The sequence below is a fragment of the Mya arenaria genome, chromosome 13, assembly GCF_026914265.1.
Source record: "Mya arenaria isolate MELC-2E11 chromosome 13, ASM2691426v1".
NCBI lineage: Eukaryota > Metazoa > Mollusca > Bivalvia > Myida > Myidae > Mya > Mya arenaria.
Window position 1 is genome coordinate 52,179,754 of NC_069134.1, and position 16,121 is coordinate 52,195,874.

The 16,121-nt window shown below is 32.7% G+C and overlaps 2 protein-coding genes across 3 annotated transcripts in view; one reads left to right on the top strand and one right to left on the bottom strand.

Moving 5' to 3' along the window:
• Nucleotides 1–16,121, top strand: part of LOC128214325 (dehydrogenase/reductase SDR family member 1-like) — a 46,997-nt gene that overhangs the window by 15,487 nt on the left and 15,389 nt on the right. The gene's annotated exons all lie outside the window — the stretch shown is intronic.
• LOC128214327 (uncharacterized) lies at nucleotides 4,375–14,827 on the bottom strand. 2 transcript variants are annotated; one of them, XM_052920744.1, is made up of 7 exons: nucleotides 14,796–14,827; nucleotides 8,289–8,353; nucleotides 7,521–7,673; nucleotides 7,212–7,301; nucleotides 5,782–5,935; nucleotides 5,459–5,509; nucleotides 4,375–5,211 (listed from the first exon to the last, which is right to left on the bottom strand). In XM_052920744.1, exons 2-7 carry the CDS (start codon nucleotides 8,346–8,348, stop codon nucleotides 5,153–5,155), a joined length of 567 nt encoding a protein of 188 aa, XP_052776704.1. In that variant the 5' UTR covers nucleotides 8,349–8,353; nucleotides 14,796–14,827; the 3' UTR covers nucleotides 4,375–5,152. The 2 variants fall into 2 exon arrangements, with proteins under 2 accessions (XP_052776704.1, XP_052776703.1); XM_052920743.1 differs by lacking the exon at nucleotides 14,796–14,827 and adding an exon at nucleotides 10,315–10,459.

Below are 16,121 nucleotides of genomic sequence, written 5' to 3' on the forward strand. Positions count from 1 at the left end.
AATAATGATTGGTTGAACAAAACCAAGTGCTGATGCTCTGAAGAGACAGTTTTAAAATGACAAGAAATGTGATAGTATGCCTAATAAAACTTGTAAATTCAGGTTGCAAATTCGAACTTGAATGTTTAAAGGTTGTAGATAAATAGTAGTCCAAAATATTGTTCTTTAAAACTCAAATGGTAGGTTCAATTTTCATAACTTTATTTTGACCATCACGATGATGATTCTCATTCGCAGTACGTGGACGCATGGAAATGAACCTTAGGTGATATGCCCAAAGGTTTTGTGTATAATAAAGAAAAAAAATGTTCCGTTTTCGACTTTTGCTGGTGTATCTAAACTCAAGGACAAAAGAAACGCCTCACGTATATATTGTAATAAAACTAATATGTCACAAATCAAACGTGAAAATCGAAAACATTGCAAACATAAAGATGCCACGTTAAAGTTGAAAATCGGAATAGGGTTTGAGGCCAACTCGATGCTCGTGTATCTCAGTATATTGTCGCAACTCGGTTAAATGTAAGAAGATCGACTACTGTGCGTCTTGTGAGACGATTTAGGGATACTTGGACGGTAAATGACCGACCTCGCTTGCATTTAGGGTAACCACTCCCCGTCATGACGTATATATACATCAATGTCATTCGCGTGGACGCTTTTTGACGGCATAAGCAATCGCTGTTGATATCGTCGGAACTCGTGGTAGGCCGATACATCGAAGGACAGTGTCTAGACGTCTCCGAGATTATCAAATTTGCTTCCATTGCCATTATCAAGAACCCATTCTATCGGAACGTCATCGAAGAGCAAGGCGTCTCTGGGCTTAGCATCATCTTCAAAGGCGTTATTGGAATGATTTTGTGTTCAGTGATGAATCACGCTTTACTTTGTTCCACACTGATTGCCGAGCGTGAGTATATCGTCGCGTGGAGAACGATTCAACAGGAACGTCATTCTGAAAACTGATCGATACGGACGGTTGAGTGTAATGGTGTGGGTTGCCATTAATTATAGTTTTCGGTCAGAACTCATCATACTTGAGGGAAATGTGACCTCCAGACCACCACGAAGTATTGCGGCCTGTTGTTATTCAAATGATGCGACGTCAACGTCTCACCTTTCAGCACGACAACGCCCGTTACACTCAAATGGTCCTCAAAGTCACCGGATTTAAACCCTATTGAACATGTTTGGGATGAATTAAGACTTCGTTTCTGACGACGTCACCAAGCCCCACGGACACGTAATGAGCTTGCCAAAGCATTGAGAGAGGAATGGGCTCTTATTTCTCGGGAAGTGGTGAGACGTTTGTGTGGATCAATGCCGTCCAGAGTTAGATAGTGTCTCCAAAGAGCATACTCATTATTAAAGTTCATGAGAAAACTTTACACCATCTTCCGTTACGACGTCTTTTATAAACCAACGTTGTTGTTTAAACAAATCGAATAAATGGTGTATGTACTCTTAGATATGTTCCTTCCTATGAAATTGGAACTATTAAAATAAACACTTAACAAAGTTTCTGATTTCACGTTACACTAAATTGAGGCGTTTCTTTTGTCCTCGAGTTTATATTCGAAAATTCTTGGCCAGTTTTTAATCGAAAACAACATCAGATGTATGCCAGTGCATCAGTAAAGTGGTTCTTAAATTTTTGAGTAATAGTTTTGATTAATTTCAGAGTATTAACATATGTGCTGTATATCTGTGTTTAAATTGATCGTCAATGAAGTGAATGATTGCTTAATTAATCAAGATTCCTAAGAGTAAAGTTTAACTAGTAAATTGAAATCACTACTCGATATACTTGCAGCGTAGATAAATATAAAGATATCTGACATAAGAAACGGTCCATATACATCGGTAGTTGTCCTCGACGAAAAATGGCAGAGAAGTTCCGAATGGTGTATTTCTTCTTCTTTTTTTGCGAATAAAAACAATAAACAGGCTGAAATAAACAAATTATGACATATAACGTGTATATGATACATGGAACACGCCGAATATATCAGTCTGTCCTTCATTAATTGGAATATGCCGTGACCGCAGACTCTTCGTTTGTAGTATAGATGATTATATTTGGGTAAATGGAGGAATTTATTGCATTGCAAAAAAGCCAAAACACAGCGGGACGAATACATGGCTAGAAACGATCAATCACTATAGACAAATAGCTTCATTGTTTTTATCAAGAAACATAGCATGAATGTATTACACAGCGGAGAAATAATAAATCATAGCAATTGATGCATTGTAGCGTATGAATCTCTAATGCGTGAACTCGTGCAAGCTGTTATTGAATATAAATATTTCATGTGTTATAGTTACACCATGACACTTCCGATGGTTGATTTAATCAAATCAAGCGGCACTCTACTTTAAAACCACAACAGTTGTCATACTTTCATACCATTTTTAATGAAAACTGCAGTCATTCAATATTATATTCGGCGGTGAATAGGAACACTTAAATTCTAACGAATAGTCCGGCACATTTCAGACATTCACATAATTTCCAAGCTTTGTACTTTAAAATACAAAGACATTTTATTTCCTTCCAACAAAGAGAACATTGTTTTAAACTTTAGGTAGATAAACGCTTCTTAGGGGTATCATGCACTCCAATTTGAGGATTGATAATGAGAGAAAATGTTTATCAGTCTGTCAATATCTGGGTTTTTTTATAGAAATATAGAGCAAAGGGCGTCATAACTTTTAACGCCCGGTCCGACCTGTCTCTCAAAATTATAACGACCGCTAAGGTGATAAACCGTTGTCTGAAGCATTTCGACTTTTACGATTACGACATTTGGATGCTGACTGGCTGATCCTTTTAATGCCACATTAACCTCAGTGGTGTGTAATATTTTTTATTAGCGATTTTTTTATTTCTACCTGACCACATGCTTTTCAATAAAACTTATTGAAAGATAGCCGCTGATACAACGGTAATTGTTTCGTTTTAAATTCCTCAAAGAGTAAAGTCCTTAAGATTTACTGCTAAATTAAAATTACTACGCGGTCTACTTGCAGCGTAGGTCAACGTAACAAAAAAAACTCATTCTAGGACTTCAATTTCTTAACATTGTTCTGCACATGCGTTTTTGAAATCTTCAAAATCAAATATCCATACAAGATGTGACAGCCCTGGCTTTTGATTCAATAATGTTTGCCATTTATGTGTTGTATGTGTCAAGTTGACGAACAAGATGGTGAATTAATGTTCCCTGACCTGATCTCGTTTTCAAGAGACAGCGACATTAAATGTACAGAATTAGTAGATATTTGTCTTTGTCCGTATTCACGAGCATCTAGACTAAACGTCTGCGTTTGAGACTCAGACTCGTAAAAGAAAATTTTAGTTTGTGTGTAAAAAATGCTATTACAGGATAAAAAAATTTGTCAAAAAGCTGTATCTGTTAAAATAATCTGTTCATTAACCAGGCAAATACCTTTTACGTTATTAAAGGGTACTTGAGTTTGTGAAATCCGGGATATGCAAACTCAATTGGGAGGTCGTTAAATGACTTTTTCCCTTCATAGTTCGTGTTAAGATAAGCTTATACTCACGACTTGCATGATTTCTTTGTATAATAACGTACGTATCTAAATTAACATAAAAGCCTAGCAGATATGATATATAGTATACAATTATATAAATCTAAACTCTTTCCTTAGTAAGTTGGTTGGATTTAAGTTATTTCAATTTCGTATGCTATAATAGAGTTAATACAATCTTTTTAGTATTTACCATCTCAAATTTCAAGAGGATAAAAACATTGTAAAGGCCTATCCGGAGGAAACGAGCAATCGAAATGGGTTTTTTTTGCTACTACCATTTATGCTATACAAATACTTTTTAAGCCCGTCTGTGAATGAGGAAAATGCACACGGTTCAAATCAACCTAAACAAAACAAGCGCTGGCGTAGCGTCAATTGCAAATGACCTCTGAATGTCCTTGTTATACGTGTGTAAGCTCCTTAACAAAGCAATACACGTTTTCTACCGTTAAGGCCCAGTAATTTATGTAACAGACCTAGAGGGACATTTTATGCTATACAACTTTGATGAAGCTTCATTGTAAAGATGTTTAGTTTTATACTGATATGAATCACCCTCCGGTTTGTTTCATTGGTTGAAATCAGGTCCATCTAGAGAGATCATCTGAGCCCGCGACTTTTGGGGGAAAAGCCTCCACCCCAACCTATAGAAAACACAAGCCTTTATAGTTTGATATTGCAATTTATGCAGGAAAGGGATCATTATTATATGTGTGGCATTGTTAATCAAATACATGGAAACTAACACACGGAGTTTGTAAACTTTTCACGGAAATTAAAACAAGGCCATAAATGAAAACGCTCAGCATATTCAATGTTAAAGTTTTTTATTGCATATATTCTGTTAGTATACAAAATGACATTGGACACATATTTGGGCATTTAAAGTAAAACACATTTATTATTATTATATTTATGAGTTTAGTTAAATCAATGTGTTAAAATCTTAAGATTAATATATTCAAACAAAGAGAGAGAGAGATATTCAAGCAAAAATGGAAAAAAGTGTTAAAAGGCACGTCCATGTTTGTTTTATTTGCTATTTGGAATTGCCAATTATATTTAAATAATATTCAGAATAAATTGCATACAAACCGAGATATGAATTTAAATTCCAACTCTGTTTTTATTGTTTTATTTTCCTTTAGAATGTCTTACGAGAGAACGTATGTAAGCCGATGTTTTTGGTGTCCTCTGAATTTCTGAAAATTATTGAACTTACTTCTTGTAGCATTAAAAATTAATATTTTTTAAGTATCATGTTTTCTATACAGAAACCTCACAATACGAGTCGACACAATACATACTACAATTAGACACGTTTTTCCTGATGTTTCATGAAATATATAAACATATATAGTATTTCTAAATCCACACATATAACTAAAACGTTCTTTCACCTATTCGAATGAACACACATGTTTGTGATGTTTTAAATAGTACATTTATTGTTAATTTGAGGTTACTCAAGTGCACTGCCCTTTCCAATAGTAATTTTATTAGTTGAATTTAACAAACATTTTTTTTTTTTTTTTTTTCATCTGCTTCTTCTTCTTTTTCTTCTTCTTCTTCTTGTTCTTCTTCTTTTCTATCCTAAGTGTGCGTAATCACCTTCACCAAAGATACAACTTGAGAAGACGCACCACACTGAAAATAGTTACAATTGTAAACAATGTAAATAAATAGTTCGACGAAGGCTTGCTATCAGAGTCAATTCGAAAGAACAAAGAAAGATGATGACCAACATCACTTGATGTCGTTTCAAATAAATATATTCATTTGAATTTCAGTATGTGTTATTTTGAAAGCTAGATGATTGACTAACTTCATAAATTACATTATTTTTGCACAGTCAGTCTGGAGAAAATGAAAAATGACATTTATAAATACTTACTTGTACCTCTGCTTCTTTCTGTTCCCATTACCCCAATCATATCTGCAGTGTCTAAAACAGAGTGACCATATAATCAACAAACGTACGATACAATATCGTTAGATCAATAATGAGGGTTGAAATATGATATTTTCACAAACTTGATTGAGTTTTTAATTTTACTTGTAAATTCGTACAATCTTTGTCTTACATCTACACCCTTATAATGTAGGCTGAGCCTGCCTGTATATGTGGAAAGCGAGATTTTGCAAATTACCTTCGAGTCCAACTGCAACTTTTATGTGTTCGGAAAGACAAATATAAGTACGTTTAAAACTTCGTACCTCTCCTGTCGGCTGGGGTGGCCTCTGCATAATAAGTATTATAATCGTGGCAGAAAGTGGCTATGTTTGATCCAGCAAGTTCCAAAACTTCTTCATTTGACATTTTTGTGTGATTGAAGTGCATGTTGTGAACATGAATTTCGTCGGTTGTGCCCTACAAAAAGGTCAGCGTAGAGAATAGCCAGTCGATTATATGATTTACAATAATTGCGGTACATTTACAGTCATGTGCCTACTAATGTTTTTCTCTGCTTTCTGTTTTTATTGCCCAAACTGACATTTATACAAACAAGTTTACAATGATATATGTTGTACAAAACTTTTAATATATTTTAAAGTTGGTTTATTAAGGCCCAAAAGTGTCACTATTTCGCTAACTCAAACCGTTCGTTCACATTCCAAATAAGGGTTTTCATACTCTTATAATAATCAAGTAATTCATATATGAATTACACGAATATTTAATATATCCGACACATAAATCATAATAATAAGATTGTATTCAATCGTAACCACATGACCCTTGAATTGTCAAAGTTTAACCAAATGCACACTTGTCCGCTATCTCGACCGAGAATGCTATGATCGACATACAGCAAGATATCATTATTCTTCAGAGCTATGTCTCTTGCATTGTCAAAACTTGACCAAGTTTTTATGCGTTCTTACATTTTTTTATCGTTACTGAACGTGGTAACTCTGCATCACAGACAGTTTCTGACAAATAACCACATCAATTTTGTGTTATGGTTATAAAGTATACAGAAAATATGTTATGGTGGGATAGTGTATGTACATGTTACATGTTCTAAGATTTCTTGATCAAGTTAAACATGGCTGTATCATCAGTCTCATGATTAGTTAAATAATTTCCGCATCTTTCAATAAAAAAAATAACACCCAAGCAAGCGACATATTCAATTCGCAGTAACATTATAGAGAACAAAAAGTAAATGCATGTGTTCATGGCATAATAAATTTAACATATTTTAATGTACTACAAAGAATTGATAGTTTCCATTCAATAGCAACTCATTTGATAAAGTATGACAATTTCAGTTATAATCACAACATACATGCAAAAATGCCAGTCAAATCTAAAATATATCTTAATTCATACTACTAAAACAAATAAGTTACGTAATTATTGCATGTGGTCTTAACCAAAGCAATCTTATATTCAAATGAACGCTAAGACCTTAGCTTGATGGAGTCACGTTAAGATTAGTGTTTTTTAAGATACAACCTTAGTTAACGATGGTTTCGAGTTAGTGACAAACTTCACTAAGGTAGCCTTACGGTTTATTGTAGCATCGATCTTGTAGTCCCAGATGTAGGATTTATTATAAAGAAAAGGGGAAAAACACGAACAGGGCGCGTATGAATGGTAATGAACCATGAAACAGATTCAAGTGTCGTAATATACAAACCTGTTCGTATTTCCATGATGGCAGCATCGGAACCAACGGTCGCGTTAGAATACAAATTTTCCTGTTGATATCCTTAAGAACACCATAGCCCTGTTAAAAAGGGGAAACAATTTATCAAGACGTTTAAAGAGCAGATGTCCTGGCTCGACTCATACATCTCCAAATAATTCATCATTCTTTGTTACTTCAGTTCTAGAAATTGAAAGTATTATCTTCAATATCCCGACTACATACTTAATACTCAGAAACTCCTATCTGGTATGCAAGGAATGTCTTAATGGTATTTATATATATGAAAAATAACTTTACCACGTTGTAGTCATGAAAGTTGACAGTCTGTTTCGATCCTCTGTATCGGGAGACGTCTCCGATGATAGACAATACGAGTTTAGCGTCCTCGTCGCGAATCACGTCCATTTGTATCTTATGGCCTGCGTCATTCGTCTGTACTAAGTGGTTCACCTGCAATATAAATATATCATTTACAATGTGTATTTATTTATATCATCGATCAAATTATGTTCGATCGGTTCAATAGTTTGAACCAATATTATTCGTGTTATTCTTGTTCTTAAGCTCCCCTGCACTATTTAAATCAAGTAGAAAGTAAAATTTAGTAAATAAATTAAAGATGCATCCTTACTCCCAAATAGAATTACCACAATTAATACAATTGTTATAATATCAAAAAAGGATAAGAACATGTCAAAAACTATGGTTGTTAAGGGGATACTCAGTTGAATTTGAAAGAAAGGTGCAGAAAACACGGTATTTCCACCATATGATATGATAGTAGATCAGAGTAAATCTTTTAGCATTCACCAATCTTTTGATATTTTTGCGTTTCCAGCTAGTAAATACACGGTCATAATCTTAGTATCAGTCATTAATATTTTCTAAAGGTGCATTGTTAAGTAAGTAGTTTAAGTTTTATCACTCAAAATTTATGTATGTTATATATGTGTTTCTATTGATTTTAAATAAGAGTGACACTTTAAAAAAAACACCAGTAAAACGGCTTATTCAACAGATCGAGTTTAAACATTCATTGACTTATATTTGAATATTTCAGCTTACCTCTATTGTCGCGGAAGCCGCGACAGCAAGTGCAAAGAGGACAAAAAGTGTCGAAGTCATCGTGCCTGAAAATAATTCCGTGCTTATTGATTCATTTATATGATTTATATTTAGTCATTTTTATATTCAAACACTTATTCCGAAAACAATATTGAATAAATTCTTATTAAGGTAAGTAAAATATATTTGCCTTACTGACGCGACGATTTGAATAAAACCTTTAATAGTCGTCATGTTTTTTTATTATCTCCGAGCTTGTGTCATATACATTAGGAGTTTGATTGTTTCAGTAAGACGAACACAATAACACACTAACTCATGTTAGTTATGTGCGCTATCACAGATATAGGTCTCTTTAAACCTTAACGTTAACTCATGGTAACTAAATTGAATCTTGGCCACATTTTAATCACATTTATTTCCTGATGCAGGATTGTATGTGATTATAAGTTATTTGCGAGCAAATCAGTTGTTCCGTGTATAAACAGTTTCTTCTAATATAATTGTTTATCAACATTTAAATATATATGTGTCGCATCATGGAATACTGTCCTTAAATAGTCAACCGCGATTTGGAAAAGAAATTTAATTTATGCGCTCAGAATGAAAATCATCAAAATGCTAATACCTCATTGTCAAATATCGACTTAGTACCGAAAACAATGTGATTTTATTGTTCAAAGACGGCTGTCTGACATTTAGATACAGCGACAATTCGATTAATACCATGTATCTATGCTCGCTAGTTATGTTTTAGCCGCTGTACATTAAACATATTCATCCTACCAGCATTTATCAAAGATCTGACCTAAAAGCGTTTCATTGGCCTTGTCTTCATATCCAGATGTTGATGTAAAATGCTGACACAAGGATATCACGCAACTATAACGATTTGCATGCTTGAGTTTCATTAGAAAACTTAAATAGGCAGTACAATAATTATATAAATATCTATACCATAATATCCGAATAATGAAATTGTACGAGTATTAATCATTTATGAATTATTCTAAATCTATGCTTACAACAATCAACATTTTAATTGGTTCAGCTTAATTCCACTAATAGCAGGTTGTTCTTATGCTTTTGCTTTTTACAGCTAAAGAATAAAGCGGTAGGTTCAGAACGGCTCATATTTGACCCCACCATTTCTCCAAACAATAAAAGCCATTGTCGTGTTTGAAATTAAATACCTTAAAAAATACAATACTGAATACTTTTATTCTTGCCATTTTTCATGAATTTGGTATATGTTTTGTTGTTTATTCGTTGTGGTCGCATCCTTAACCAGCGTGTATAATTTACCTACATCTAAACGGCATCAAAGTATCAAAAAATTCGCCGGTTTCACCTGTTCAGCCTAGTTTTTATCAGTTGTTTGCGGTGTTTGGTGAAATTAAATATATTGTGTATAAAGATGATCTCACATGAGTTGCCATGTAATACGGAATTAATTAAACGAGAAATCTAAAATTGAATGAAATTGAACATTATGCATTTTGGATTGCTTTAACCGAACCAAAAACGTTACAGTATTTTTATACCATTGACAACAGTTACATACAATACAAAATGATGATATCAAATGAATGTTTACATAGCGATACTATACAGTGAATTCTATGATAAGACTCTGTTCACGTCAAGTTATATGTCTTAAAAAACGTATCCGTAGAATCCAAGCCTGATAATATCACAGTGAAACAGATTTTTAATCTGAAATATAACTTTGATCATAAATGTGTTGTAGCATGATTAAAATCATTGCTCATTATTCAAATAAATAAATAAATAAATAAATAAATAAATAAATAAATAAATAAATAAATAAATAAATAAATAAATAAATAAATAAATAAATAAATAAATAAATAATAAATAAATGAATGAATGAATGAATGAATAAATAAATAAATAAATAAATAAATAAATAAATAAATAAATAAATAAATAAATAAATAAATAAATAAATAAATAAATAAATAAATAAATAAATAAATAAATAAATAAATAAATAAATGTGTACCTGATACAAGTAGCTGTACACGTGTTGTCCAGTCAATGAATGGCAAGATTGTGTCCACTTAATCGGTGGCAGTCCCGTATTTATACTCTTTCTTGAGCTCGTTTTTATTTCCACAGAAGGATTCTTTTGAATAAATAATAATACGTTCTGCAAAACATGTCTCTAATTTTTGAAAAACAGGAAACTAATGAGTCCAAAATTTCTTCCTTCAGAATGGAATTTTACCAGCGTCAATTTCATCTCCACCCAAAAAGCTCTGTGTGAGGCTTTTGAGGTCGACTGAACTTGTTTATGAATATTGATGATTTTACAAATGTTAAACAGGTTTATGTCAGTTATTTGTCAAGGTAATTATATAAATCAAACGCAGTTCAACCTTTTAGGGCACTAGTGATGTCATACGTTACATGTATTTTGTTTAAAAGTAAGTGCGTTTTAGTTTAATTATTGTGTTATTAAACATTCTAAATAAAGCCCGGTTAGGTCCTACGGTCGGACAAAAATCAGAATCGAAGTAAAACAAATCCTATAAAGTAATTAACATAATTTACGTACTCTGCGACCGGATACAGACGTCACATGAAATGCCAACCCCTTAAAGGTACCTTACAGTTACAAAGGAAATATTAGACAAATTTAAGGGATAGTTCAGAAAAGCTCATTTTATGATCTATTTCACCAACATATAAGCAAATATTTGAAAAAAAAGATACTTCGATCATCATGGTGAAAAATGTTGCATGTGTTGACGGTGCTAGTTTACACCATATGGACTACTTTAAAATATTTTTTTTTAAATGTTCCATGGGAGATATTCGACCAAATTTCTTCAAAACACTTTCGTTTGTAAAAAACATTGCTGTCAGTTGGAGGAGCTTGTTTTTTTATAATATGACTGCATAAATAAAATCGTTACAGACACCGCTCAAAATATTAATAAAGATCCTTGTGTAACCCTCTCATAAATTCTTTCAAGTAATTGTTAGTTAATTCAAATATACATGGGGACGGGATTAGTTTAATGAAGACTTATATCAGGAGAATCTTTAAAATATTTCCTACAAAATTGCAAGGTCTAGTGCTTACTTATTTGGTATGTAGCATTGCCTAGTGATTCTTTACCAAGCTCTACCAACTTAGTTTAAACATGCTCCTTGGCCGGGTTCAATGTTGGCAGTGCTTTGTTGGTCATTTGTTTTACCTGTATATTAGGAAAATATTTAATATTCTCTTCCCCAAAAATTCCTGTGCTAGTGCCCAGAGCTCATATATTTACCATTTATATATGTCTGGTGTTCCTTTACCAGCCAATGTTTATTACGAAGTTAATGTATAACTAAAAATTAATAATACAGCACAACAAATTTGGTCATGTTTTTAAATGGTTGTTTATGTGAATATGTTTCGATAAATAATGTCATCCTCGACAAGTCATTTCTGTCCTGTTTCTATCTTTTTTTTATTTACAACAGAGTAAATCTATTGTCACTCATATTACGCAGGTGACATTCTTCGTTCATGCGATGAACATAAAGTATAATTATTGAAAACTACTGAAATGTTAAAATGATTGTACGTTTATGGATATTCCGACATAAACCTTTATTTTCCGTACGTTTTGAAAAGATAAGACTTTTTGGAGATAAAATTCATTGTTTGCCTAAAATACATAATAAAAAAGTCACTAACATTGATACCAGCCCATTTTGCCGCACACACTACATGTTTAAGTGTAACTTTGTAATATAAGAACCCATAGTACCCCGAAAAAATAAAACATTTTAATTGAAAAATAATATACATTGTATAGAGGGAAGCAATTAACTTTTATGAAATTGATCAATATTCAAAAGTGAGAAGGAAAAGTTTAATAGTCCAGCATCACTGAAGAAATGAAATTCGCAAAAACAAATTACTTTAAATTTCCGGTTAAAAATTTAAAGACATTAATTTCAAGAAATGACTTATGTGATATTTGGAGGCTCTAAAATGAACAAAAAACACAATTTACGTGGAGACGAAAAAATCAAACGGATAAAAGTAGAATATCCATGCTCACAAGTTATGTTCTAGCCACTAAACATGGCACATGCATTAAGCCTTCAGTCCTTCTAAGTTACCCCTGTTCCCAGCATTTCCCAAAGATCAATGGCCATGATTACGAACAATCTCAATGTTCCTTCTAGTTGAGTTATTATGGTGAAATTTGCTGAATTGTATAACTATTTAAACTTGTACAATCACTTATATCTTTTTCATAAAACGAATTAATTACAGATTAGTCTTTGTTATTTAATAAAAGTGCTTGAACATTTGGGTCTAGACTCAGACTTGAGACTGTATGTAAACTGACCTAATAGGCTAATGGTTAAGATATAGATCTTTTTCTCCCACCTCAGATAAGTAGATCCATTAATTTAACCATTCTAGAAATTCTTATCTTGCCCACGGGCGAAGATAAAATGCCCGGATGGAACTTCTTTTAATGGTCACCACAGTGTAATTACCTCCGTTGTTGAAGACTGTCGTCTGTAGCGCATCATGGAAACCTTGTCTTGTGGCAATATTTAGAACGCTAGTTAATTATTTCTCGCTTCAAATGTCACCAGAAAACAGTTTTCACGCATCTTTAAAGAAATAATGCTTCACTCTTCTTAGAACTATTTAAAGACCGATCAGACCATTTACATACTCTGAATCACTGCGCGAATATCCATGACAACCTAGAATTATCGCATATCCGTACGCAATTATTTTCACTAGGCACAAAAGAGTTCTAGCAAAAAAATACATTTTTACTTAATTTTGTTTAACTGAGATTGGAGAAAAAGCATCTACCATAGCCGCTCGTGTAAGATAGGTTCATCCCGACCCTCGCGCAGGCTGTTCCATGACAACCACGAATTATCACATATATATATACGCACATTATTTTCACTACGCGCAAAAGAGTTCCAACGAAAAAAATACTATTTCACTTTATTTTGTTTAACTGAGGTTGGAGAAAATGCATCTACCATAGCCGCTCGTGTAACGATTCATCCCAACCCTCGCGCAGGATGTTCTGCAGAAACTCGATAAACCTCGTTTCCGCAAAACGCCCTACGCTCGGAATGAACCTATCTTACACTCTCGGCCATGGAAGATACTTATAATCCGTTAGGCTAACGGCGATTTACATTCATATATTTGAGCGTTTCATTGGCCATATCTATATACCAAGATGTTGTTTTGGAAATCTGATATACGAATACAAATCATAACAATATTCATTTTTCAGTTCCTTTTGAAAACTCAATAGGCAGTGCAGTAGTTAAATCAATAATTATGTCATAATATCCGAATAATACACTTTGCTTTTTACTGCTAAAAGCGGTAGATTCGTGATCGCACATTAATTTATTTGGCTCCACAATATCTCCGCAATATTAAAACCATTGTGGTGTTTGTATAAAAGAATAAATGAAATGTATAATTACGACATGATTAATGAAAATTAGATAACGATTGTAAAACATGTGTCATTCTTGCCAATTTACATGGATTTGAGAACTGTTTTGTTGTTTATTTGTCGCATCATAATTCAATGTTCTTAGTTTGCCTACATTAAGTGTTTTACATACAACATATGTGTTTTGAATATCACTTATGCTATAGATTTTTCAGAATGGCAACGAAATAGCTAGAATCGCTGGTTTTCCATTCTAGGACTATCTTTTATCAAGTACTAGAAATCCATTGTGCATATATTTTTATAATTTAAGGCTTATATTTAACTATAACATAGATTATAAGTATCAGATTTTTTTATCTTATTTATTTTGCGTCTTTAAGATGCTAGAAATGAGCCTTTGTGAAGTTACCTCTCTAAACATATGAATTCGCATTTACATGAATTACTTATCATGTCCTAGCAGTCAAATGTAAAGTTGACAACCGGTTATCGCTAATTACAGCGATTTGATTGGTTAGTTGGTATAACTGGATAGCAATTGACCAATCAATAAACATTTTGGTTTACTTTGACAAAAATAAACCTTAACCAGTTGTTATACCATCCATCACAGTTACACATAATACGAAATGTTGATATCAAATGTATGTTCACATCATGGTTCTATACAGTGAATACTTCTGAGAGACGTGGTTCACGTCGAGTAGTGTGTTTCAAAACGTATCCCTGAACACCAGAAACTGCACAATTGTTTTTAGCCAAGGTTTGAAAGTCAATAGATATGAAGATGTGGACCAGACAAAAAGCCACTTACAAAGAATTTCATAGCTTTTTCTAGTACCGGTTCTTCGACAAGCAATTATTTCGTGACAATTTTTTAAAATATAAAATATAATTTTGATAATAACTTTGTTGTAAGAATGATGAAAGTTATTGTTGATTATTCCAACTAAAATAATCAATAAATATATATGTGATATAAAAGTGTATAAAAAATATAAAAAATAAATATATATGAAATGTGTACCTGATACAAGTAGCTATACACGTGTTGTCCAGTCAATGAATGGCAAGATTATGTCCACTTATGCGGTGGCAGTTTCTATTTATACACTTTTCGTGTTTTTTGTTTTTTTTCAATATAAGAATTCTTTTTACGCAAAATGTATCCAAAAATTGGATAAACAGGAAGAAAATGAGTCCAAAAATTCGTCCTTCAGAACGGAATTTTATCAGCGTCCACTTTATCTTCATCAAAAAAGCTTTGTGTGATGTTTTTGAGGTCGACTGATATATTGGAACTGTTTAAGGATATTAATGACTTTACAAAAAGTAAACATGTTTATCTCAGTTCTGTGTCAATGTTGTGATATAGTTAGTTCTCTCTTTTTAGGACACTAGTGAGGTCACACGTTACATGTATCATTTTATTTATTTTAAAGTTAGTTAGTTTGAGTTTTAAAATACACAAAAATGTATATGTTTTTAATCATTCTAAATAAGATATTTTGTTCGGTTGGGAAATATGGTCGGACAAACTTAGTACATGTAAAATAACTCATATAAAGTAATACACTTAATCAAAGTACGAAATGGCCTGCGAACGAATAAATTCAGCCGTAGCAACAGTTCTTACTCCTCAAAGGTAAGATGCATTCAAACAAAGAATGTACCCGGCCATTTTCTGCCCCGCAAATTTGCAAAATATTTTATTTATGTATGAGCTTGAACGTTATGTAAGTATGAATCATGAGTCTTATAGAAGGCACATATGGTCACAATGTAATCTATTTCACCAAAACATTTGTAAACACTTGAAAATAAAATAAATTTAGATGTTGAAGAATGTTGAATGTTGCTATTGTTAAAAAAGAATGAAGCCGCAATTTTCCCCCATTAAAATTATTTAAAGCACATACTGCGATTCGCTAGATTCTAGTTAAATGTTAAATTATTCTGTAACATTGCAAACACTATTTATCGTAGTTCATAGTGTTAACGATCATGTTTGTATTTATGATCATTCTAAATGTTAAAAAAGTTCACCATGCATAGAATTTACATGTCAAAGTTTTCAAATTATACATGCAATTTATTGTGATGGGCCAAAATCTTCAAAAACTTGACAACTACAAAAAAATCGTTCACCGATTGCAAAATATATATTTTTGTGAAATTTTCTTTTGGAGACCTATTTCCTGGCTGCCATGAGGCGAACCCAGTTTTCATAATGTGACTATATGAAACAAGTCATGCAGAATCCGTATGTGACCCTCTGCAAGGTATTGAGCTAAGTTATATGACATTTAGCATTTCCTAGTCTTTCTCTACCAAAAGTGTGCAAATCATACTC